The sequence below is a fragment of the Mus caroli genome, unplaced genomic scaffold, assembly GCF_978045245.1.
Source record: "Mus caroli unplaced genomic scaffold, Mus_caroli_1 scaffold_4, whole genome shotgun sequence".
NCBI classification, from domain to species: domain Eukaryota; kingdom Metazoa; phylum Chordata; class Mammalia; order Rodentia; family Muridae; genus Mus; species Mus caroli.
In genome coordinates, this window is record NW_028227259.1 from 19,191,335 (window position 1) to 19,210,410 (window position 19,076).

At 38.4% G+C, this 19,076-nt stretch overlaps 2 protein-coding genes across 4 annotated transcripts in view; one reads left to right on the forward strand and one right to left on the reverse strand.

Annotated features, from left to right (window-relative positions):
• Grm3 (glutamate metabotropic receptor 3) overlaps positions 1–15,605 on the forward strand; it is a 235,101-nt gene extending 219,496 nt beyond the window's left edge. For both annotated transcript variants that reach the window (XM_021162993.3, XM_029477445.2), the window contains exon 6: positions 9,970–15,605. In XM_021162993.3, coding sequence (XP_021018652.1) covers positions 9,970–10,043 — 74 coding nt within the window. In that variant the 3' untranslated portion in view covers positions 10,044–15,605. The remainder of the gene's footprint in view (positions 1–9,969) is intronic.
• Positions 14,541–19,076, reverse strand: part of Elapor2 (endosome-lysosome associated apoptosis and autophagy regulator family member 2) — a 201,040-nt gene continuing 196,504 nt past the window's right edge. Inside the window, exon 22 of one of the 2 annotated variants that reach the window (XM_021162113.3) lies at positions 14,541–16,539. In XM_021162113.3, coding sequence (XP_021017772.1) covers positions 16,480–16,539 — 60 coding nt within the window. In that variant the 3' untranslated portion in view covers positions 14,541–16,479. The remainder of the gene's footprint in view (positions 16,540–19,076) is intronic. The other variant, XM_029477444.2, reaches the window with a different exon arrangement.

Consider the following 19,076-nt stretch of genomic DNA (forward strand, 5'->3'; position numbering starts at 1 on the left):
CTGCTTCATAATGCCTTTCTTGGCATCCTCCTGTGGTGTTCCTGCTGAGACTGAGTGGATCTGGAGGAAGCATCCTAGTCTCACACCTATGCTTAGCACCCTGGTGGGAAGACTCCCCACATGAGCTTTCAGAGAGCATGCTCTGTGAAAGCCCCAGGCCAAACCTGCCAGCTGGGGAACCCACACATGATGTCCTGTGCGGTGTCTATTCAAGGATAGGACACGACCTGCCCATATTTTAAAAGCAACTAAAAGGGACTAAACCAACACCCAAGAAATCTGTGGATGCTTTTTATTATGCTACACTCTCCAGATCATAAGTGACCCCAGTGCTGAACTCTTTCAGGGATTGGAGTGGCTTCAAGGAACAGCCTTTGTTCTTTGTTGAGGCAGTGGAAGGCAGATACAGCACATCACTTTGGAGCTTTGGTCAGCCTCTTCTCAGAAGCTAGGGTCATTATCAACAAGAAAGTATCTGTTTATATAAAGTTGCTATAAACACAGAAAAGTATGACCAAACTCAGATGTCAGCATGGAAGTAGGGCTATGAATAAAGGCATTTGAAGGAACTCACCACCAAGAAATATTCTGTATATTGTTATGGCTAAAAATCCTTCTTTTTTGTGTCTATTTTATTATATACAGTGGAGGTCAGAATAAAAATAGAACTCAACTCTTCTTTAATTAGACCCACGGGTTAATGACTCCCAGTCGATTGTATATAAATAACCTATTTGAAGTAGAGATTTCTTGACTCCACTCAGATATGCTGATTCCTGTAATCTGGGACAAAGACAAAATCTGGTTTATAACAGAAAACATAAGCTTTTCAACAGAGGTAATCCAGGAGGCAGTTTCTGAGAAAGTAACAGCAAGCACGCTTGTTGGCTTCATCTCATACTAGGCAGCTTAGAGAGAGCTTAATTCCTGACCTTCAGAGTGTCGCTGACCCTGGATTCAGACAGCAGCAATCCCCCATGCTTTGCTCCATGATACCACTGGCCACATACCTGTGCAGTTGTTACCTAGGATACCACTGGCCACATACTTATACAGCTGTTTCCTAGGCTCCCACTAGAACTCTCCATGGAAATCATTTTGAGAACAGAATCACCTGGCCACTCAAGGACTGTTCCTTCCAAGGGAAGTGTTACTTAGAGATCTTGACATCTTAAACTCATTTTTGCAATGCTGCTCCTACACCCACCCACTTCAGCAAACATCTTATATAATGAAATTCCAAAGAAAAGAGGCCACTCTTTACTCTGTTCTGCTTGGGAGTAAAGGAGATTCTTAGAGCTGGTTCCCAAAGATAAAAAAGCAAGACAACATACTGGGGGTGTAAATGGAAGGACATAATGTTGAAGGAGACACAGTAGACATATTTGAGTTTATACAGTGCAAAACCCTTTGGGAGCTATACAGGTCAGACAGACAGCATTCAAATGGTTTAGAATCAGCATACATCAGCATTGAGGTGAGAAATGAAGTGTGCCCTATGGTTTTACAGAGCTATTCAGTATGCAAACTTGGTCCTATGGGGGTGTATAGTTCTCTTTCCCAGAGTGATCATGTACATGTAGAAATGTCATTATCATTACAATCAGCCAAGAGGCTTCTAGTAAATAATGATGCCCAGATCTGGGTCTTAGAGGAACTCTAGCCAGATGTAGACTGATTTTCTCTGTCCAAATTTTACTCAGAAAGTCAGCTGTCTTTGTGGTAATGTGAGTTGCTCCATTAATAGACACTAGTCTTCATTACAAAGCATTTCTGCTTTGCAAAGGGAGGTAAACGGTATAAAGAGATGAAGAAAACAGTTTCCTAGAGACATTGCCTACATTTCTAGAGTGGCAGCAAGAGAAAGTCAGCATAAGAGAACAAACATTTGTGTTTACTAATGATTATGTCTTTAACAGTATTCTAATGGGCAGAGCACAAAGCACTGTTGAAATCTAAATGCAACTATAAGCTTAAATATACCATGTAATGCCCAAATTCCTTCTCTACAATGAAACTCCAGAAAAATAATGGTGTCATATGCCTCACACTGTAGATTCAAAAAGTCTCATGACACTGTGTAACAGCCTGGCCAGACAAGTCAGGGAGTTATTGGTAACACACAGTGAGTTGACAGTCGCCCCCACCCCAGGCAGAATTATATTATAAACATGGATCAGTGGAGAATGCATGAGGAGCCTAGAGCACTCAGAAAGTTAAGCCATCTCCTTGCAGGCGAAGTAAACAAAGTGCATCCAATTCAAATAGATGTCAATCTATGCTTCCCTTTGAAAAGTCCACAGCAGCTGAGAATTTCACGGCAACTCTTCTGCATCTTCAAGAGGCTTCTGCCCCTTCTTCCTCCGGCTTAATGTTGCCATTGTATTTAACACATAACTACTCTTTCCAGCGCTTAGTCTCTTGCCAATGTTCTATAAGAGAAATGGTCACAGAGACTGGAGCTGCAAAGGCTACTAATGATCACTTAGCCAATAACTGCAATTCAAATGAGTAGGCCAAGGCCTTCCCCATCTCATAGATGCTTTGAGAAATTTGGTAAATCAAGTCATACATAAAACTCTCAAAAGGCCGGGCAGTGGTGGCACACGCCTTTAATCTCAGCACTTGGGAGGCTGAGGCAGGCAGATCTCTGAGTTCTAGGCCAGCCTGGTCTACAGAATGAGTTCCAGGACAGCCAGGGCTACACAGAGAAACCCTGTCTCAGAAAACAAAACAAAACAAAACAAACCCACAAAAAACATACAAACAAACAAAAAACTCTCAAAAGATCTTTGATGACTCTCCTGGCTTCTCTGGATTTTCTACCTTGGCTCAGTTGGGAAAAAATAAAAAATAAAGCTAGTCTGATCATGTAAATCTTAGCATCTGAAAAATGAATGGTTTAAAACTTTCTTTCAGATTCACACTCAGCAGCATCTTATTCTAGGGTCCTGGAAACAGATCCTCTTTCCTTAGCCAGCCCATGTCCAGAAGCCCAACACCATAATCACCATAATCATCATATCCATTGCATGCTGTAGATGTCTACAGCACCACAGGACACAGGGACAAAGCAGATAGTCCAGAAGGCAGACCCAAAATGTCCCCAGAAAAAATAACTCGATGGGAACAAATAAAAGAATATCATTGGTGGCAACTGAATGTTTCTGTCAAAGGTAAGCTTTCACTCAGCAGGTGGTCCTTTAAAAGCAAGTGTTTTGGATTAAATTACATCACATCCCCCCCTTCCTGTGTTGTATATTTGAACAGGAAGCAACATAGAACAAGTTCCTAAACCAAAGAGTTCAAAAATTATATTAGAATTATCTAAGTAAACACAGTTTATGTTGCCCCAGAGTTATTAGATGTCTTTAGGAATAGTGCACATATTCAGAATTATATGAATATGCTAACTTTAAAAAGAAACTGTGTTTATTGTTAAACACTGTCCATAATTTGTTTTAGATGATGAGTACCCTAGAACAAAGCAAATGAAAGACCAATTTGCTTTATAAATTTACCTTCCTTACTTCTCTTTCACTGTAAATGAAATTATCTAGCCACCAAACCCACACACTATTGCATATGCCAGAAAGATTTTACTGAAAGGACCCTGTATTTCTGTCTCATATGAGGCTATGCCAGTGCCTGGCAAATACAGAAGTGGATGCTCACAGTCAGCTATTGGATGGAACACAGGGCCACCAATGGAGGATCTAGAGAAAGCACCCAAGGAGCTGAAGGGGTCTGCAACTCTTTAGGTGGAACAACAATATGAACTAACCAGTACCCCCAGAGCTCATGTCTCTAGCTGCATATGTATCAGAAGATGGCCTAGTCGGCCATCACAGGGAAGAGAGGCCCCTTGGTACTGCAAACTTTACATGCCCCAGTACAGGGGAATGCCAAGGCTAAGAAGTGGGAGTGGGTTGGTAGGGGAGCAGGGTGGAGGGAGGGTGTAGGGAACTTTCAGGATAGCATTTGGAATGTATATAAAGAAAATATATAATAAAAAATAAATATAAAAAAATAAAAATATAATTTAAAAAATAAATGAAATTATCTGGAATATCTCTAAATGGGGATATTTGTGGGACCATAGAGCAGGAAAAATTTCTCCACATGGGAAACAATGAGGTGTATGTGGAACTTCTACCTCACCTGGTATGACTGCAAAAGCTCTTAGAGAGGATCCTCATACCAGGGAAATGTACTAGGCACTGGGAACTGTGGTCATGATGAAACATAAACTATACTCACAGTCCTGTCACACTAATGTGTCAGAGAAGGAACACAACCAGATTGTTAAGACATCGTGAAACAGGTTTTGGTGAGAAATGTAAAAACAAACAAGCAAACAAACAAACACCGCCTTCCATGGGGGAATTGACCAACTCCATCCAGCATGTCATGTGGAAAAGTGACCACTGTTTATAACATGGCTTGGGGTGGCTTCTTAGCTAGGTAACATTTTTGCACAAAGACATGAAGGAAACACAGAAATAAGGATATGCTGATATCTGAAAGAAAGACACTGAAGGTGTGGTTACAGCAAGCCCAAAGTTGGGGGCAGGGTGTACCAAGAAAGCCACTGTGGCTAGAAGAAAATGGATAAAGAACATTGTAGGAACTTTTGCCTTTCTATCAAAAGAAACCAAACTGCTCTAGGCTCTTTCAGAGGTGTGGCATGAACTGACCTTCCAAGCCACTGTGTCTACATGAGGGAACAGCCACACAGAGAGCCAGACTGAGACTACTACATTGTCCAGATGCTGGTGGCTCAGACTTGGCTGAGAGAAATGGAAACTAATGAAATATTTAGATGCTGTATACCATTTGAATGCGGAGTTAACAAGATTAGCTTCACTAGATAGCACAAGTGCCTGGCTTAGTCTTCTCAAGTTTAACACTTCAGATTCTGATCCCTTAGGTATACCTCCTTACAATAGGGGACTCTCAAAGTGAGTGAGCTTCTGATACTTGAATGGGCTTTAATCCACACTTAGATAGGACAGGAAGAAAGAAGAAAGGGAGGGAGGGAGGGAGGGAGGGAGGGAGGGAGGGAGGGAGGGAGAGAGAGAGAGAGAGAGAGAGAGAGAGAGAGAGAGAGAGAGAGAGAGAGAGAGAGAGAGAAAAGAAAGAGAGAGAGAAATAAAGAGAGAGAGAAGAGAAGAGAAGAGAAGAGAAGAGAAGAGAAGAGAAGAGAAGAGAAGAGAAGAGAAGAGAAGAGAAGAGAAGAGAAGAGAAGAGAAGAGAAGAGAAAAGAGGAATGTCGGGCAACTGAAAGGTAGATAGGAATAGATAGCCACTTCTGTACTTCTGGAGGGGAAACAGTGAAAGGATAGTACTAAAAATCTGTATCATGAGGTAACAGTGGAGTGAGGTAGGTTGTTTAAGTGAAATCTCAGCTCATATGGAATTAAACTGTATCACAAGAAACAAAAACTGAACATAGCCTATCTTTTCTCTCCATGACTCATTTCTCAGAATGAAGAGATCTTAGCTTTTGTGGAACCAAAAATTCCATTTGGAAACTACATCTTTAATTTGCACCTTGTTTGATATTAATAGTTTTAGATCACTATTTGAATCAGTAAAAGTAAATACTTTTTGAGAATTCTGTCCAGAATTACCCCCAATGTCTTAACAATTAACACCCTGCCTTCCCCTTGAAAAATCCACAACAGCAAGACTGCAACATTTCTGTGTAGCAGCACCTCATGACCACCAAATGAACTTCTTACAGGGGATGGGTAACATTGAAAGGATGAGTAAGAAGACATATTTAAGGACAAAGGAGGACAAAGAGGCATACAGCCAATAGATACTGAATTCTATAACTACTTAATAATAAACATATAAATAATACATATTATTAATTTATATAATTATAAATTATATTATAATTTATATTAATTTAATAATATATTATTAAATAATTTATATTATAATAATATAAATAATAAACATATAAACTAGCAGACATCCTAGAAAAAAATTACTTGAGATCATCACTAAGAACAGAAAAACTAAAAGGATAGCAGCAAACAGGGATGTCTATTCTGCTGAGAAGTATATTTCCTTCCAAATATGATACACTAAAAAGTTAGCTAAGACTTTGATTCCCCAAAGCCAGTCTCCAAGTCAGTTAACTAACAGCCTTGACATCAAGAATAATCCATTCAGTGTTGATCAGCAGCCCAGTTACATGAAAGAGTCACGGTTTTCTCCAGGCCTGTCCAGCCTATGAGTGACTGGTAAGGGGACAGTGGATTTCATGTGAGGAGACAAAGCTGCCACATGGCTACTCTGATCAATGTAGTCTAATGTCCGTGAAGTAAAATGTGTATTTTGATGAGTGTAAATTGTCCATTTGTGATCAAGGGTAGAGCACATAAGGTCTTTTCCAGGTATTTTCACTGTTCACTTTGAGTGGCAAGAAGTACCACTGTAGCCTAGAGCAGCCCAAGTCTGCAGAAAACCTACAAGAAGCCCGCATGCTTATTGTTTCTTGCAGAAAGAACAATTCTAGATATCTGCTAAGTCACACTTAAGAAAATGGGCTAAACATACCGTTACAAACCTCATGAGTTCATCAGAACAATAGCAACAAGGCCCATTACAAGAACAGAGAGAGAGAGAGAGAGAGAGAGAGAGAGAGAGAGAGAGAGAGAGAGAGAGAAAGCATTTTGCTTTTGCACACATTTTACTACCCTGAGAAATAACAGATGGGCTAATATGGGAAGCACATGTAAAATATTTATGAAACACAAAGTAATTGAGATGGTAAACTCATAAAACAATAAATTCTCCCACTATATTCAGCAGCATATGCAAGAAGTGAGGTTTTTTTTTTTTTAAACATAATAAAATGCAATGGCCAAAGCTCCAGAGAAACAGTAAAAGAAAAGCAGAAGGCTCAATGTGGCGATCCCTTCAATGCACTGCACAGGGTCTGGAGGAAAGCTCCTTCAGAAAGAGGGTTAAGAGAATCCTAGCTGTTCTGATTTTGTGAGGAGATCTTGAATTTGTATTTTCTTCTTCAGAGTTTAAAGCATTCTCACAGAAGGTGTTTCCATTAATATCCCTGCAGAGCAGAGGCATACTCAGGTGCTCTGTGGACTTCCATGGTAATGTCCATGAGTACAAAGTAGAAGAGTATTTGAAACCATGCAGCCCCCTATCTTTGTAGCCACTGCAATCCCTGTATAGTCAGTCTCAACCAATTGGTGAATGCAGGAGGCAAAACTGATATAGGTATGTACTTCAGAGAACAGAGGACCATCACGTTCTACAGCAGGCTGGGAACTTCAGAACAGCTTTATGAAATGGCCTCAAGAAAATATAGAGAGGGCCTGAGACTAGATAACGGAAGCAAAGGTTTCAGCATGTCAGACCTTTGGGACTTACCCCCATGATCTATCATTTCCTCTTCAATCTCTGAAAAGTCTACAAAGATATAATAAAACTTTATCCTAGAGAAGATAAAGAAATTGGTCAAAATGTCAAAGACAGCAGGCCTGGTATCTGGGCCTCTCAACTTCAACCAGTGCTCTTTGCCAGAGTAACTGGTATAATTACCTCAGTGCTACATGAGATGCAGAAAAGTCACCTGTCCTACCAAGGCCATCTTTTCAAGAAGATCACATTCCAGGTGTAGGTGTCACAAAGGAGCCATGTGACGATCAGAGAGAATGTTCCTGGTAGGTGCTATGGCTATAGCAAAGGCACAAATTTTGTTAAATATAATTGTAATAGTAATTATATTTAATATATGGAAACAAGGCAAAGAGGGTAAACATATGTGTGGTATGTAAGAAATCCAGAAAGGCAGACACAGTCCAATTATTTGTGATTTCTAAACTCAAGTTAAAGCACAAGGGGAAGCCACTGGAAGTGTCTATGTACGTGGCTAATATTTTAAAACTCAGATGTGCCTCAGTATCTAGGAAATTGGCTTCAGAACACCCACCTCAAATAACCTGCAGATGTACATGTCTTTTATAAAATAACATACTTTTACATAACCTATGCACATCTCCAGTGAACTTGAGATCATCTCTAAATTTTTTATCACAGCCATTTACAGTGTATAAGTTGTATATGTGTTATTGTTGGAAAGCAAGAAAAATTCTAAACATCCTCAGATGCCTTTTTCCCCCTGAATATTCTCAGTCTATGGTTGGTTGAGCCTGTGAATGTGGAACCACAGGTATGGAGAGCGGATTGCAGTCTTGTTGCCATGTAGAAAACATGACCAGGAGAAATGGAAGGAGTATCTCCCAGGCCTGTCAGTCTCTGCACACAGATACTTAATTAACAGGGCTTAATCAAGGTGGGAATGCAGAGGTGGCAGTAGTTGAATATGAAGTTAGAGCTAATAGAACCTGATGATATAGGTTGCCATGGGACAAAAACAAATCAATCTATCTATCTATCTATCTATCTATCTATCTATCTATCTATCCATCCATCCATCCATCCATCCATCCATCCATCCATCCATCCATCCATCCATCCATCCATCCATCTATCTATCTATCTATCTATCTATCTATCTATCTATCTATCTATGCAGGGTAAATTTTGAATTTTAGATTTCTGGTTTAGGTTAGAAGACAGATCATTTACTGAGGAAAGGCATGCTAAGTGAGGAAAGCCTACACAAAAATCAAGAGTTCTTTGGACACCAATTTTGAAATGACAATGAACTATCTGCATGAAGAGGTTAAGCAAGCAGCTGATAGAGAGTTTTAGAAAGCTCACAAATGAGTGCCTCAGAGCTCCCTCTGCTTCCAGTGTTTTGAGCTTCACTCATATCTTCTTTACTTTACTTTCATTAATTCTATCAAAGATTTAGCTTATCATCTGATTCCAGTCATTTCAGCTCATAGTCTTCAAATATGTTTTCATATTCAAATTACTGAGTTGAAAAACCTCAACTTGACTACCTGTGGACCTGCTACAAGACATCGTCAGTGCCCTAGATCCAGTGGCTGCTCCCTCAGAGTGCCGCGTAAGCTCCAATCTCACTGTTAGTTACACCTCTGTGTGTACAGAAATTATTATGCGAAGAGCAATGGATGGGAACATAGTCTGCTATCAGACAGGAACACTTCAGGAAGTTAACTCATATGTCTTTAAGGAATAGGCAGATGCTTTCACTATAACCAGGTTTGTTCTGGTGACCCAGTTCCAGTCATGAGAATATATGTTAGTATAGATGCAGAGACATTAAAGGTGACATAAGTTCACTGTAACCTAGTCTCTTGACTATATGGTTTTATGCCAATAAAGAATAAGGCTCCTGTTTATGTCCCCATTCAGTGAAAAGACATCAGGGGCAAAATAAATATATTATGTGAATAAACTTCATATAAAAACTTTAGTAACAAGATGTGACAGTGTGACCACCATTGTCATAATAAAAGCACCTTCTCTTTGGAATGTCTTCATTTCGAGTGTTGTTAGGGAGCCAAAGTTCTCAGCATTCATCACTGCCAGCATCCTCACAGAGACCATGCAACACATGTATACTGAACTCAGACCTGTTCCCTGAGGCAGCAGAGTTCACACAAGACTCCTGGGGCCATTCACCCCTGATCAAAGAGCAAAACTAATTACAGCTATTGACCCAGGAAATAACTTAATCACCTATAAGAAAATTATAGGGCCATTCACTTTTTTCAGTGTATTTTTACCATATTATAGATTATTAAGTCTAATTTTTAGCCCACAGATAAATCCCCTTTCCAGGAGGAATGACATGAATAGAGCCATGTCCTGGATACAAATTAAGGAGAAGGAATATTTGCAGAGTGTATCCACCATAGCATAAATCAATGAGCATTTTCCAAAGTCATGATAAAGTGGGGGTTTGACCTAATCTTAACCCAGTGTCTGGGAGTATTTATGACATGAACTAAGTGTCCTGCTTAACCAAGTCTTGTGTCCCACTTTGTTTTGCAGCCTCTGCAAGCACATATGTCCCGACAGTGTGCAACGGAAGGGAAGTCCTGGACTCCACCACCTCATCTCTGTGATTGTGACTCGCAGTTCAGTTCTGTTTATAGGCTGTTAGACGAAGTGCTCACGGGCTGCTCCAGAACATGGAAACAGAACAAAAACAACAACCCTAGTACCTTTTTTTTTTAGAACAGTAAAATAAATTATTTTTGAGGACTGTATGGTATATAGTGATGTGCTACAACTTTCTAGGCTGATTTTAGTGCCCCTATTAACAGCCCCTCCCCAGGAACATGGAAATAACCATTGTTTACAGAGCTGAGCATTGGTGACAGGGTCTGACAGGGTCAGTCTACTAAAACAAAACAAAAAAAACAAAACAAAACAAAAAACAAAACAAAACAAAAAATAATACAGTGGCAATATTAGGTAACCTTTTTCCTATGAAGTCTTTTGTAGGTTCTTGTTGTAACTAATTTAGGGTGAGTTTCTACGTTGTATATTAAAGTTACATTACGTGTAACCGAACGTTTTTCTCAGTACAAAATAAAATGCATCTGTGTTAATGTAAAGATAACCAGAATAAAACCTTCAAGGTTTTCAAGCATGGTGGATAACAGTTTGTCCTTTTGGATCACTCAAGGTAATTTGAATATGTAGATATCAAGTCCCCTTCTCTTGTTAATGCTGGAAGTAATTGTCTAACTGCGCTTTTCTTCACACTCATATTCTAAGTCAGATTCGAGCCATGCAGAGTGTTGTGAGTGGAATTCCACTTTCTACAGATCATAGGGATGAGAAATTGGCAAGGGGTGACACCATAAACATAAGACCAGCTATATATATAGACTTTTTAAAGCTAGGTCTGTATGACAACCCAGAACTGCCAACTAAGTCAAAGGCTTCCCTATATCCTGAATAGAGAGTTATGACCTACAAGAAAAGATTGCTGGCTCTGATGTTCAAAACAACCATAATGATGAAAGGAAACTGAAAAACATCTAATAATTCCACTGGGAAATTGCTCTTGTTCCTCATAGATGAATGGGGAAGTAGAAATCCTGGCGATCTTACTTCCCATAGCTTTCCCAAGTCCTAGGAATGATGTTCCAGCACACAGAATTGTCATTAACTTTAAATATTTTATTAACTCAAAATAAGGCATGAATAGTATGGGTAAGAATCTTACTAAATACTTCCCTGCTTCTATCAAACTTTTAGTCACAAATAATTTACCAATGTCGGGTTAAATATTGAGAGTACATCTATCTGTAAAACCTATGTCACATACAGGGCAGAGACTACATTTTTTTCCTGTGTTGATGGGGAAAAATGTTATAATGTATGTGGCTTAAAACAACAAACAGTTATTCTGTCACAGTGAAGGAGTCAGAAGGACCAGGCTGCCTTATAGATTCAAAGAAATCACCCATCTCATCCTTTTCCTAGCACCTGGTAGTCGAGTTCCTTGGCCTCCGGCCACATCATTTCAAACTGTTCAGTCACTATATCATATTCACCACTGTGTCTGTCTTGTCTTTTGTCTCCTAAAATTTCATGTGTCGTTGGGTGCAGAGTGACCCAGATAACCCAGGATACTTATCACCTCCATATTCTTAATAGGCCATTTGTTTGAAGTTTCTTGTTGTAGCTGTTTTCTTTTGGTTTGGTGTTTGTTTTATTTTTATTTTAAAATAAAATAGCGTTCTCAGGGTTCAGGGACTAGGATGTGGACATATTTTTGAGAGGCCCACAACAGAAAGACAATGAGATAAAGTCCATTTAGTTCCTGCATTTGAAAAGCACAAACTAGAGATGCGGATATAAATCAATTGGTGTTTGCTTTGCATGCACAAGAAAATATCTGAAAAGCAGTCAAGAACAACAGAGAAAGGAGTGAAGTATAGAAGTAAATACATGAGAGATAGTATTTGAAGTAAAGAAGCCATAGTAATAATATTTTTAGTAATCTAAAAAGAATGAACAGGGGCATAAAGGCCAAGGAAATTGGCCTGGAAGGAAACAGAAAGCTAGATTTGCTCTTCTTATGCATGCATTTGAATGAGCGACCTAAGGAATCTAGCTCTAGCCAATTAGAAAACAGTGGTGCTGAGTGCTCCTTGAATTCTCACACTCAAGTAAGTACCTGAAATTCAGGGAGTGAGCTAGGGTAGGCTGAGTAACAGATTCAAAGACACTAAATAGCACAGTGAATTGATAAGTAGAATTGGAATGAGCATCTGCTCGGGACAGCGGCTCTGCAAGCTGATGAGAGAGAAAATAAACGCAGTCCCCTGATGGAATGTGACAGTCTGTGGATGGCAATATCAGATGGGCTGTTCAGAGGTACAGCTGACACCTCTCACAGTCAAGCTGATCATGGATCTTAAAGCACGACAATCAGGTTGTGTCTAAATCATGAGACAACTGTAGTTTGGAAGGCTGGGGCTTTTATACTCTCTGTATTTTATGCCCTGTCAGTACACTAAAAATATAGTAACAGGCAGCTCTTGTCATTTTTTCCATCCTTGCTACAAAGTCTTGTTTTTAATTAGAATTTCACCACCTACCATATGATCCCTAGAAATAATTTTTATGCACATTCAACATATGTATGGAAAACAGGCATTATAAAATCGTTTTTATGCAAGCCATTAAAAAATAGTTTTGGAAGCCTTTTCCCCCACATTACTAACACCATTTTACCCTTCCAGAATGTAAGGCCGATTGATTGATCTCAGCAAAACTTCCCTAAATTTAAGAATTCCCAAGCTAAATAATAGATCCTATTCATTAAAGAAACTTTTAGAAGCAAGCTAGCTGCTTGCCTTGTGTTTCTGAACAGTTACTATACTCTGCATCTTTTCTAGCTTAAATATTAATAGATTTTCCTGCACACCCAAGTTTAGAATGGTGAAGGAAAGCTGTTCCTATTTTTAAACTGCAAGGCAAGCCGGCTTCTGGACAACACAGAAGACAGATGTAAAGAATGACTGAGAAAGGTAATCTCTGTCTGTACAGGCTTTGGGTGCACATGTTCTCTCTGCTAGTACCTGCAGCACCTGCTTCCCCATTGAGAACATTTGGAATCCAGTAGCCTGTCTGTGTGGGAAAATGTGAAAAGCCACAAAGAGAGGTCTGAACTAGCACCTTGAGACAAAGGCACACACCCATGGGTGAAGCCATTAACCATCTTTCACTGCAACAGCAGGCTTGGATTTACATAATTCTTATTGGCTTCCTCTTTCTATTTGGAAAGCGGCCAATAGAATTTTAAAATCAGTTATGTGACATGGAGAAAATATTGCCCAATCATTAGCTAAAACTCATAAGGTATTTTAAATAGAAGTCTCTCTATTATTATTGTAATGACTCTCGGGAGTTATTACAATGAAGAAAAATCCAGCTAACCAAGGTCTTAATTGATATTTTGTTCGACGAAATTGGAGGTGTTTGCTGAACCAACAATCCTTAAAGGAAAACTAACTGACATTTGCAGTTTCATATTGAAACTGGACCTGTTAAAAGGGTGAGCACTGAGGTACACCCTACATTCCATGTAACTAGACATGGAAGCCTCTCTAGTACCACATGGTAAGACTCTACACTATTTCATATGTCAGCATCTGATCCGCAGAAGACATCAGTGTGAGAATATAAGTATTAGCAGAACATTTTACACTAACCAAGCAACTGGGTTTTATAAGGAAAATAGAAACATATCAGCCTCCGACTAAAAATGACCATGAGCCATGAGAAACACTGTTACCAAAAGACATCCAAAGACACTTGGCTAGATGGGACTTAAAGAAGCAAACCCACTGTTACCCAACGCCTGAGAACCCAAATGGTGAATTACTGCTCTCAAGTAGTTCTTCCACTGTACTAACTTAAACCATTTTATCATTTTAGGGGAGAAAAATAATGACAAAAGTCTATACAAAAAGAACTATGAAATATGTTTAATCCTAAGAAGGATATGATTATTAGTAACCAAAAAGGAAAAAGGCCAATAATAATAAAATTCAGTAATTTAAATCAAGTGAATATATACCAAGTTGCTCAACATTGTTAAATAGCATAATATAATTTATCCATAGAAGACATGTTCTCATCCAGTAGAAAAATGACTTAAATATGTTTTGACACAGTGCTAAGAGATGTTATACACAACAGTTGACTTAATGAAGTATTTAAGGCTCCAAAGTATGCCTTTTAGAAAAAAAATGATAAATAATGTATTTTTCTATCACTGGTTGTGATGGGGAGAGTAAATGTCAATAGGTCATAGAAGCAGAATAATTTAGTTATAGCTTTTAACATTTCACTGAGCTTATCAAAGGCCATACATAAAACTAAACAATTTTATAGCTAAAATTGGTCTGCATATTCTCCTCATAATATTCTGTCATAGTTCTTCAGCTCTTAGAATAAAACGACAAGCCATGGGAATCCAAAGATGGGACTGAGCTGACAAAATGAAAATCTACTTAATACCTAAAATTAGAAATAAAATGAAATAAGTTCTTCAATATCAACTGCATTTTCAGAGAGTTCATTAAAATTTAAGGCATTTTTGACATGTCAGAGATTTTAGTCCAGTGACAAGAGAAAAAAGAAGTACCTGGGAACAAATCCCAATTATTTCTATGGCTTGGAACATACATGTTGAGCACAGGAGAGGGTGAAGAAGAGTGACAGGTGACAGAAGAATTTTTCTGACTCTGTCCAGTCTGTACTTTGCACCAGTTCCTCTGAGTGATGTGTATTTACACTCTCCTGGTTAAATTTTGATCATGATAGGGAAAGCCATGCCAATATTCTGACATTGGGACAAAAATGAGCAAAGCCAAAATAATTTAGAATATTCTAGAAATTAAATGCAAAATTATGCTACGTAACATTCTCTTCAGTCTTATGACAAACAATAATACATCACCTATTTTTATATTTAGTAGTAGATACACACATACTCACATACACACATGTACATGCACACACACATATACACATGCATCCAACCATTCTTTTAGTGGTAGCAAAAAGGTCTAGTGGTTTACCCTCTGGCCAATAAGCACAATTATTCATTTATTCATTTTCTCCCATTTTTCACAAAAATAAAGACTACACCACCCACAAAATCAAATATTACAAGCAATGAAACACCAGAAAAAACACATGGTGAAAACCTTACTCATATGCTTTGCCTCCTTCAGCCAATCAAAAATCTTTTTAAATATCTGGATTAAGATCTATAAAGATTATTGGTTTATTGGAAACAAATCAGAACATCTTATATCAATAATGGGTAAGATACGCTAATTCCCAGGTCTAAATGTTTACACAAGCTTGATCAAGTTCACCATCAAACTTCTTTCAAAAATAATATCCAAGTCACACTAATACTTGTAATCCATCATGAGAAATGTCACAAGTTTCTGGGTTGCTTTCGAACAAGAACAATGCATTGCTAAGAAGATTGTTATTATGAATACAAGTATATGCATTTCAAAAATTGAACTTCTTCCTTATTGGCTTAGAAATAAAATCTTCAAGAAATTCATAATCCTCAAAGTCTTCTAGCAAAGAAAAAATAAAAACCTCCAGTGCTCTGGTTGGTGCCTGGTGAGGAGGGATAGCCCAGCTGACACTTGTAGCCCAAGCAAGCAGTTTTCTGTGCTTAGGGTTAAGCTGTTTCTCCTCCTCCTCATGACTATGCAGGGGTTGACTAAACAAGGTGCCCCGCCCACCCTTTATTCTTTAACAACACTCAAATGCTTTAAGCCTTTGACTTCTGATAATGCCAGATTGTCTAAATTAATGGAATGTTGAGGTTTCTTCTTGGCTTTTATCACCTCCAACCCCATCCCATGAGATTCCTTCAAACAATTAAATTTCCCATACTAGTTCAAACAAGGAAAGAATTTTTAAAAGTGATTATCATCTTAGATAACAAAAGTAAATAACTTCACAAAATATTACTGATATCCTAGACTTCTAAAGTTAAGAGAAAAATACCCTATGAAAATTTGTCTTTCATTACTCATCATTTTAATAATAAAAAAAGAGATGTTTTCAAGTCTTGGAGAAAGAAAAGTAAAAATAATTATAACATTTTTTTTCCAAATCTTCCCCCAAAGTACAAGAACAAGACATAAGTGGAAACACAAGGCATATGTCTATGTCTGCCTTCCAACACATATTTTGGATGTAGACAGTATAAAGAATTAAAGTTACCCAGTAATCATATGGCATGCTCAGCAGTGCATTGGTGGGCTTAAACTTGGGTTTCAGTTATGTGTATATACAGCTAAATCTCTTCCTGAGTTAAGCTTCATCTTCAGTGAGACCCACATCATCTGTCTTCTGTAGTTTGACAAAGTATATGTGTTATAAGGCAATCAGCATTTTTGCCTCCTCCTCTCATTGGCACACCTCCTTTGTGAGATCACAGCCATGTCAGATGTGAGGACAAGTCCTAATGGGGGTCCTGAATGCTACAGCATTGTCTCTTCATATATTGGGGCATCTTGAGGATTTCAGCTGAACAGACTCAAAGTGGTCATCTTTTTCCTAAGGGGGAAAACATAAAATAAAATCAGCTTACTGAAATGCCAATAACATTTTAGGATTTGGCTTGCCAAAAGTTCCCCAAATGACTTTAACCTATGAGCCTGCCACTTACAATTAGAATTTTACATTTAAAATAAGGTAGAAAATACGACAAAAGGCGGATGTACCCTGAAGGATAAGTTTGATGCCCAAGTGATAAGACAGACAACTCCAAAATAGAAACAAACACAAGATTGGGCAGATATCAGAAGATGTAGCTGTGATTTTTTTTTTTTAAGAAAGAAGTCAAGGAAACTCTCCCTGAGGATACATTTGACCTTGGATCCGTGACCTTGACATACTAATTGTAGGCAAAACAGAACTGGCAGACATTCATATCTGATCACATAGTCTGGATAGTAAGAAAAGTAACAGCCAAAATTAGTTAAGTCAATTTCTATGGTTTAGGGTATTGTTTTGGGCATGTTCCTACTAAAAATGTTAAAGAAGTCATATAAGGTAATAGATCAAATGTTTAATTCAAACTGGCTTATATAATACGCCCAAAGAGGAGTCTTTAATGTGGCAAAAGAAAAATAGGAGGCTGAATATCTATGAATGTTTTATTCATTAAATATATAAAAAGTTCTTAAAGCCTTAAGGAATAGAAAGATTTAAAAAAGAAAGAGTTAGGGTTAGGTTAAGTTAGGTTAGGGTTAGGTTAAGTGAGTTAGGGTTAGGTTAAGTTAGGTTAAGTTAGGTTAGGGTTAGGTTAAGTTAGGTTAAGTTAGGTTAGGGTTAGGTGACATGGCCTATCAGGGAAAGAAGACTTGGCACCAAGGCAAACAGCCTGTGTTCACTCCCCAGAAACCTTATAGTGGAAGGAGGAAAAGTAATTCTACAATTAGTCTTCTCACCTACACATACACTATGACACATGAAGTTAATAAATTAATTAATTAATTTACAATAGAAAATATGGGTTGAAGTGTAGCTCAGTGATGGGTCACTCACCTAGCACATGGGAGCCGTAGAATTCCCCCCTTAGTTTAAAGAGAGCAAAGGAAGGTAAGGAGAAATGAGAGAGTGAGAGAAAAGAAGCAGGAAAAGAGAGAGGGAGGGAGGGAACTACAGAAATCAGCCATCAACCCCAAGTGAAAACAAAAGTGTGCTAAAAGTTTAAGTGTAATAGGAGAAAATGACAGAGTAGACGTTGAATAGCTGATTGGAAGGACCACTAATGGAGTGAGGCTTCCTGGTGGTTGGCAGTAGATGTCATCCTCTCTAAATTTCCAAAACAAGACTTGAGACAAGTCTCTCACATCAGGCAAGTTGTTAATGAGTAGTTACAAAAATGAACTGAGAGTAGAGGATGGTGATGAATGCCTGTGCGGCTGAAGCTCAATGCTTGAGAAGCTCAGGCAGAAGGATCAAGGGCAATAAAGTGAGACTCTGCCTCTAGAACAAATACAGTGAAGCACCACACTATAGAAGCAAAACAGGAGAGTGGAATTTGGGAAATGCTGATTTCTCAACAGTAGTGCCTATTAGACAAATCAGGATCCTGCCTACAAGGATGCCACACAGGACGCAAGAATCCACACAAGCTGCCAAAGCCTTTCCTCACCACCCTACTACACCTCTCCACTCCATCCCTTCTCCGATGTGCTAAAAGATGTCACTCTTGTTCTTGTGACGCTGAATGGCCATGTACACATGCAGAATGTGTCTCCACAATGTCTAAGATGAAAAACCATAATAAGGTAAACACAGTCCCCCAAACCAAAAATAAAATCTAAAATTATAACTGACTATAGAATAAACAAAGTTTTAAAACCCATGAAAACTTAATTGCAGCTTTCTTTTGGTTGCTGAGTGAAGTCAAGGCAAATTAACAAACATCTAGACACACTAGGAAAGTACCAAGTGAGTCATGGCCTTCAGAATATAAGATAAAGCAAAGAAATTTTTAAATGTTGAGCTTTCCTTGTTCAAATCACAGAGACCCATTTTTTAAGTGTACATAAAACAAGGTACAAGATTAGATGTACACAGTAGCTCTCTTCAAACACTGGAACCATCATTGGTGTCCATTAGTAAGTAGTATCCGTATAATACCGCTCCATTCATGAATAAAAAGTAATCCACTCCTGATTAAAATAGCATATATGCATCTCTCATAAACATCCTTCAGGGTAAAAGAAAAATTTGCACAAAATATGGCACACTGAATTATGTGATTGTGTGAGGCTCTGAAACATACAAAACTAACCTGTGCTTTAAAAGATCATTATAGTAATTGTCTCTGAGAGACAGAAGCCTGATCCCATGCAAAAGGACTAGAGATCACTTTCAGGATGAAGCTAGTGTGCTAGATTGTCATAGAATTTGAAGTACACACCTTCTCCAGAATTCAGCCAACCATGTGTATGCTCACAACGAATGTGCATTGCCTAAAGTAGTATTCTCAACCTTTGGGTCATGACACCTTAGTCATGTTATAATTTATAACAGTAGCAAAATTACAGTTATGAAGAAGCAATGAAATAATGTAATGG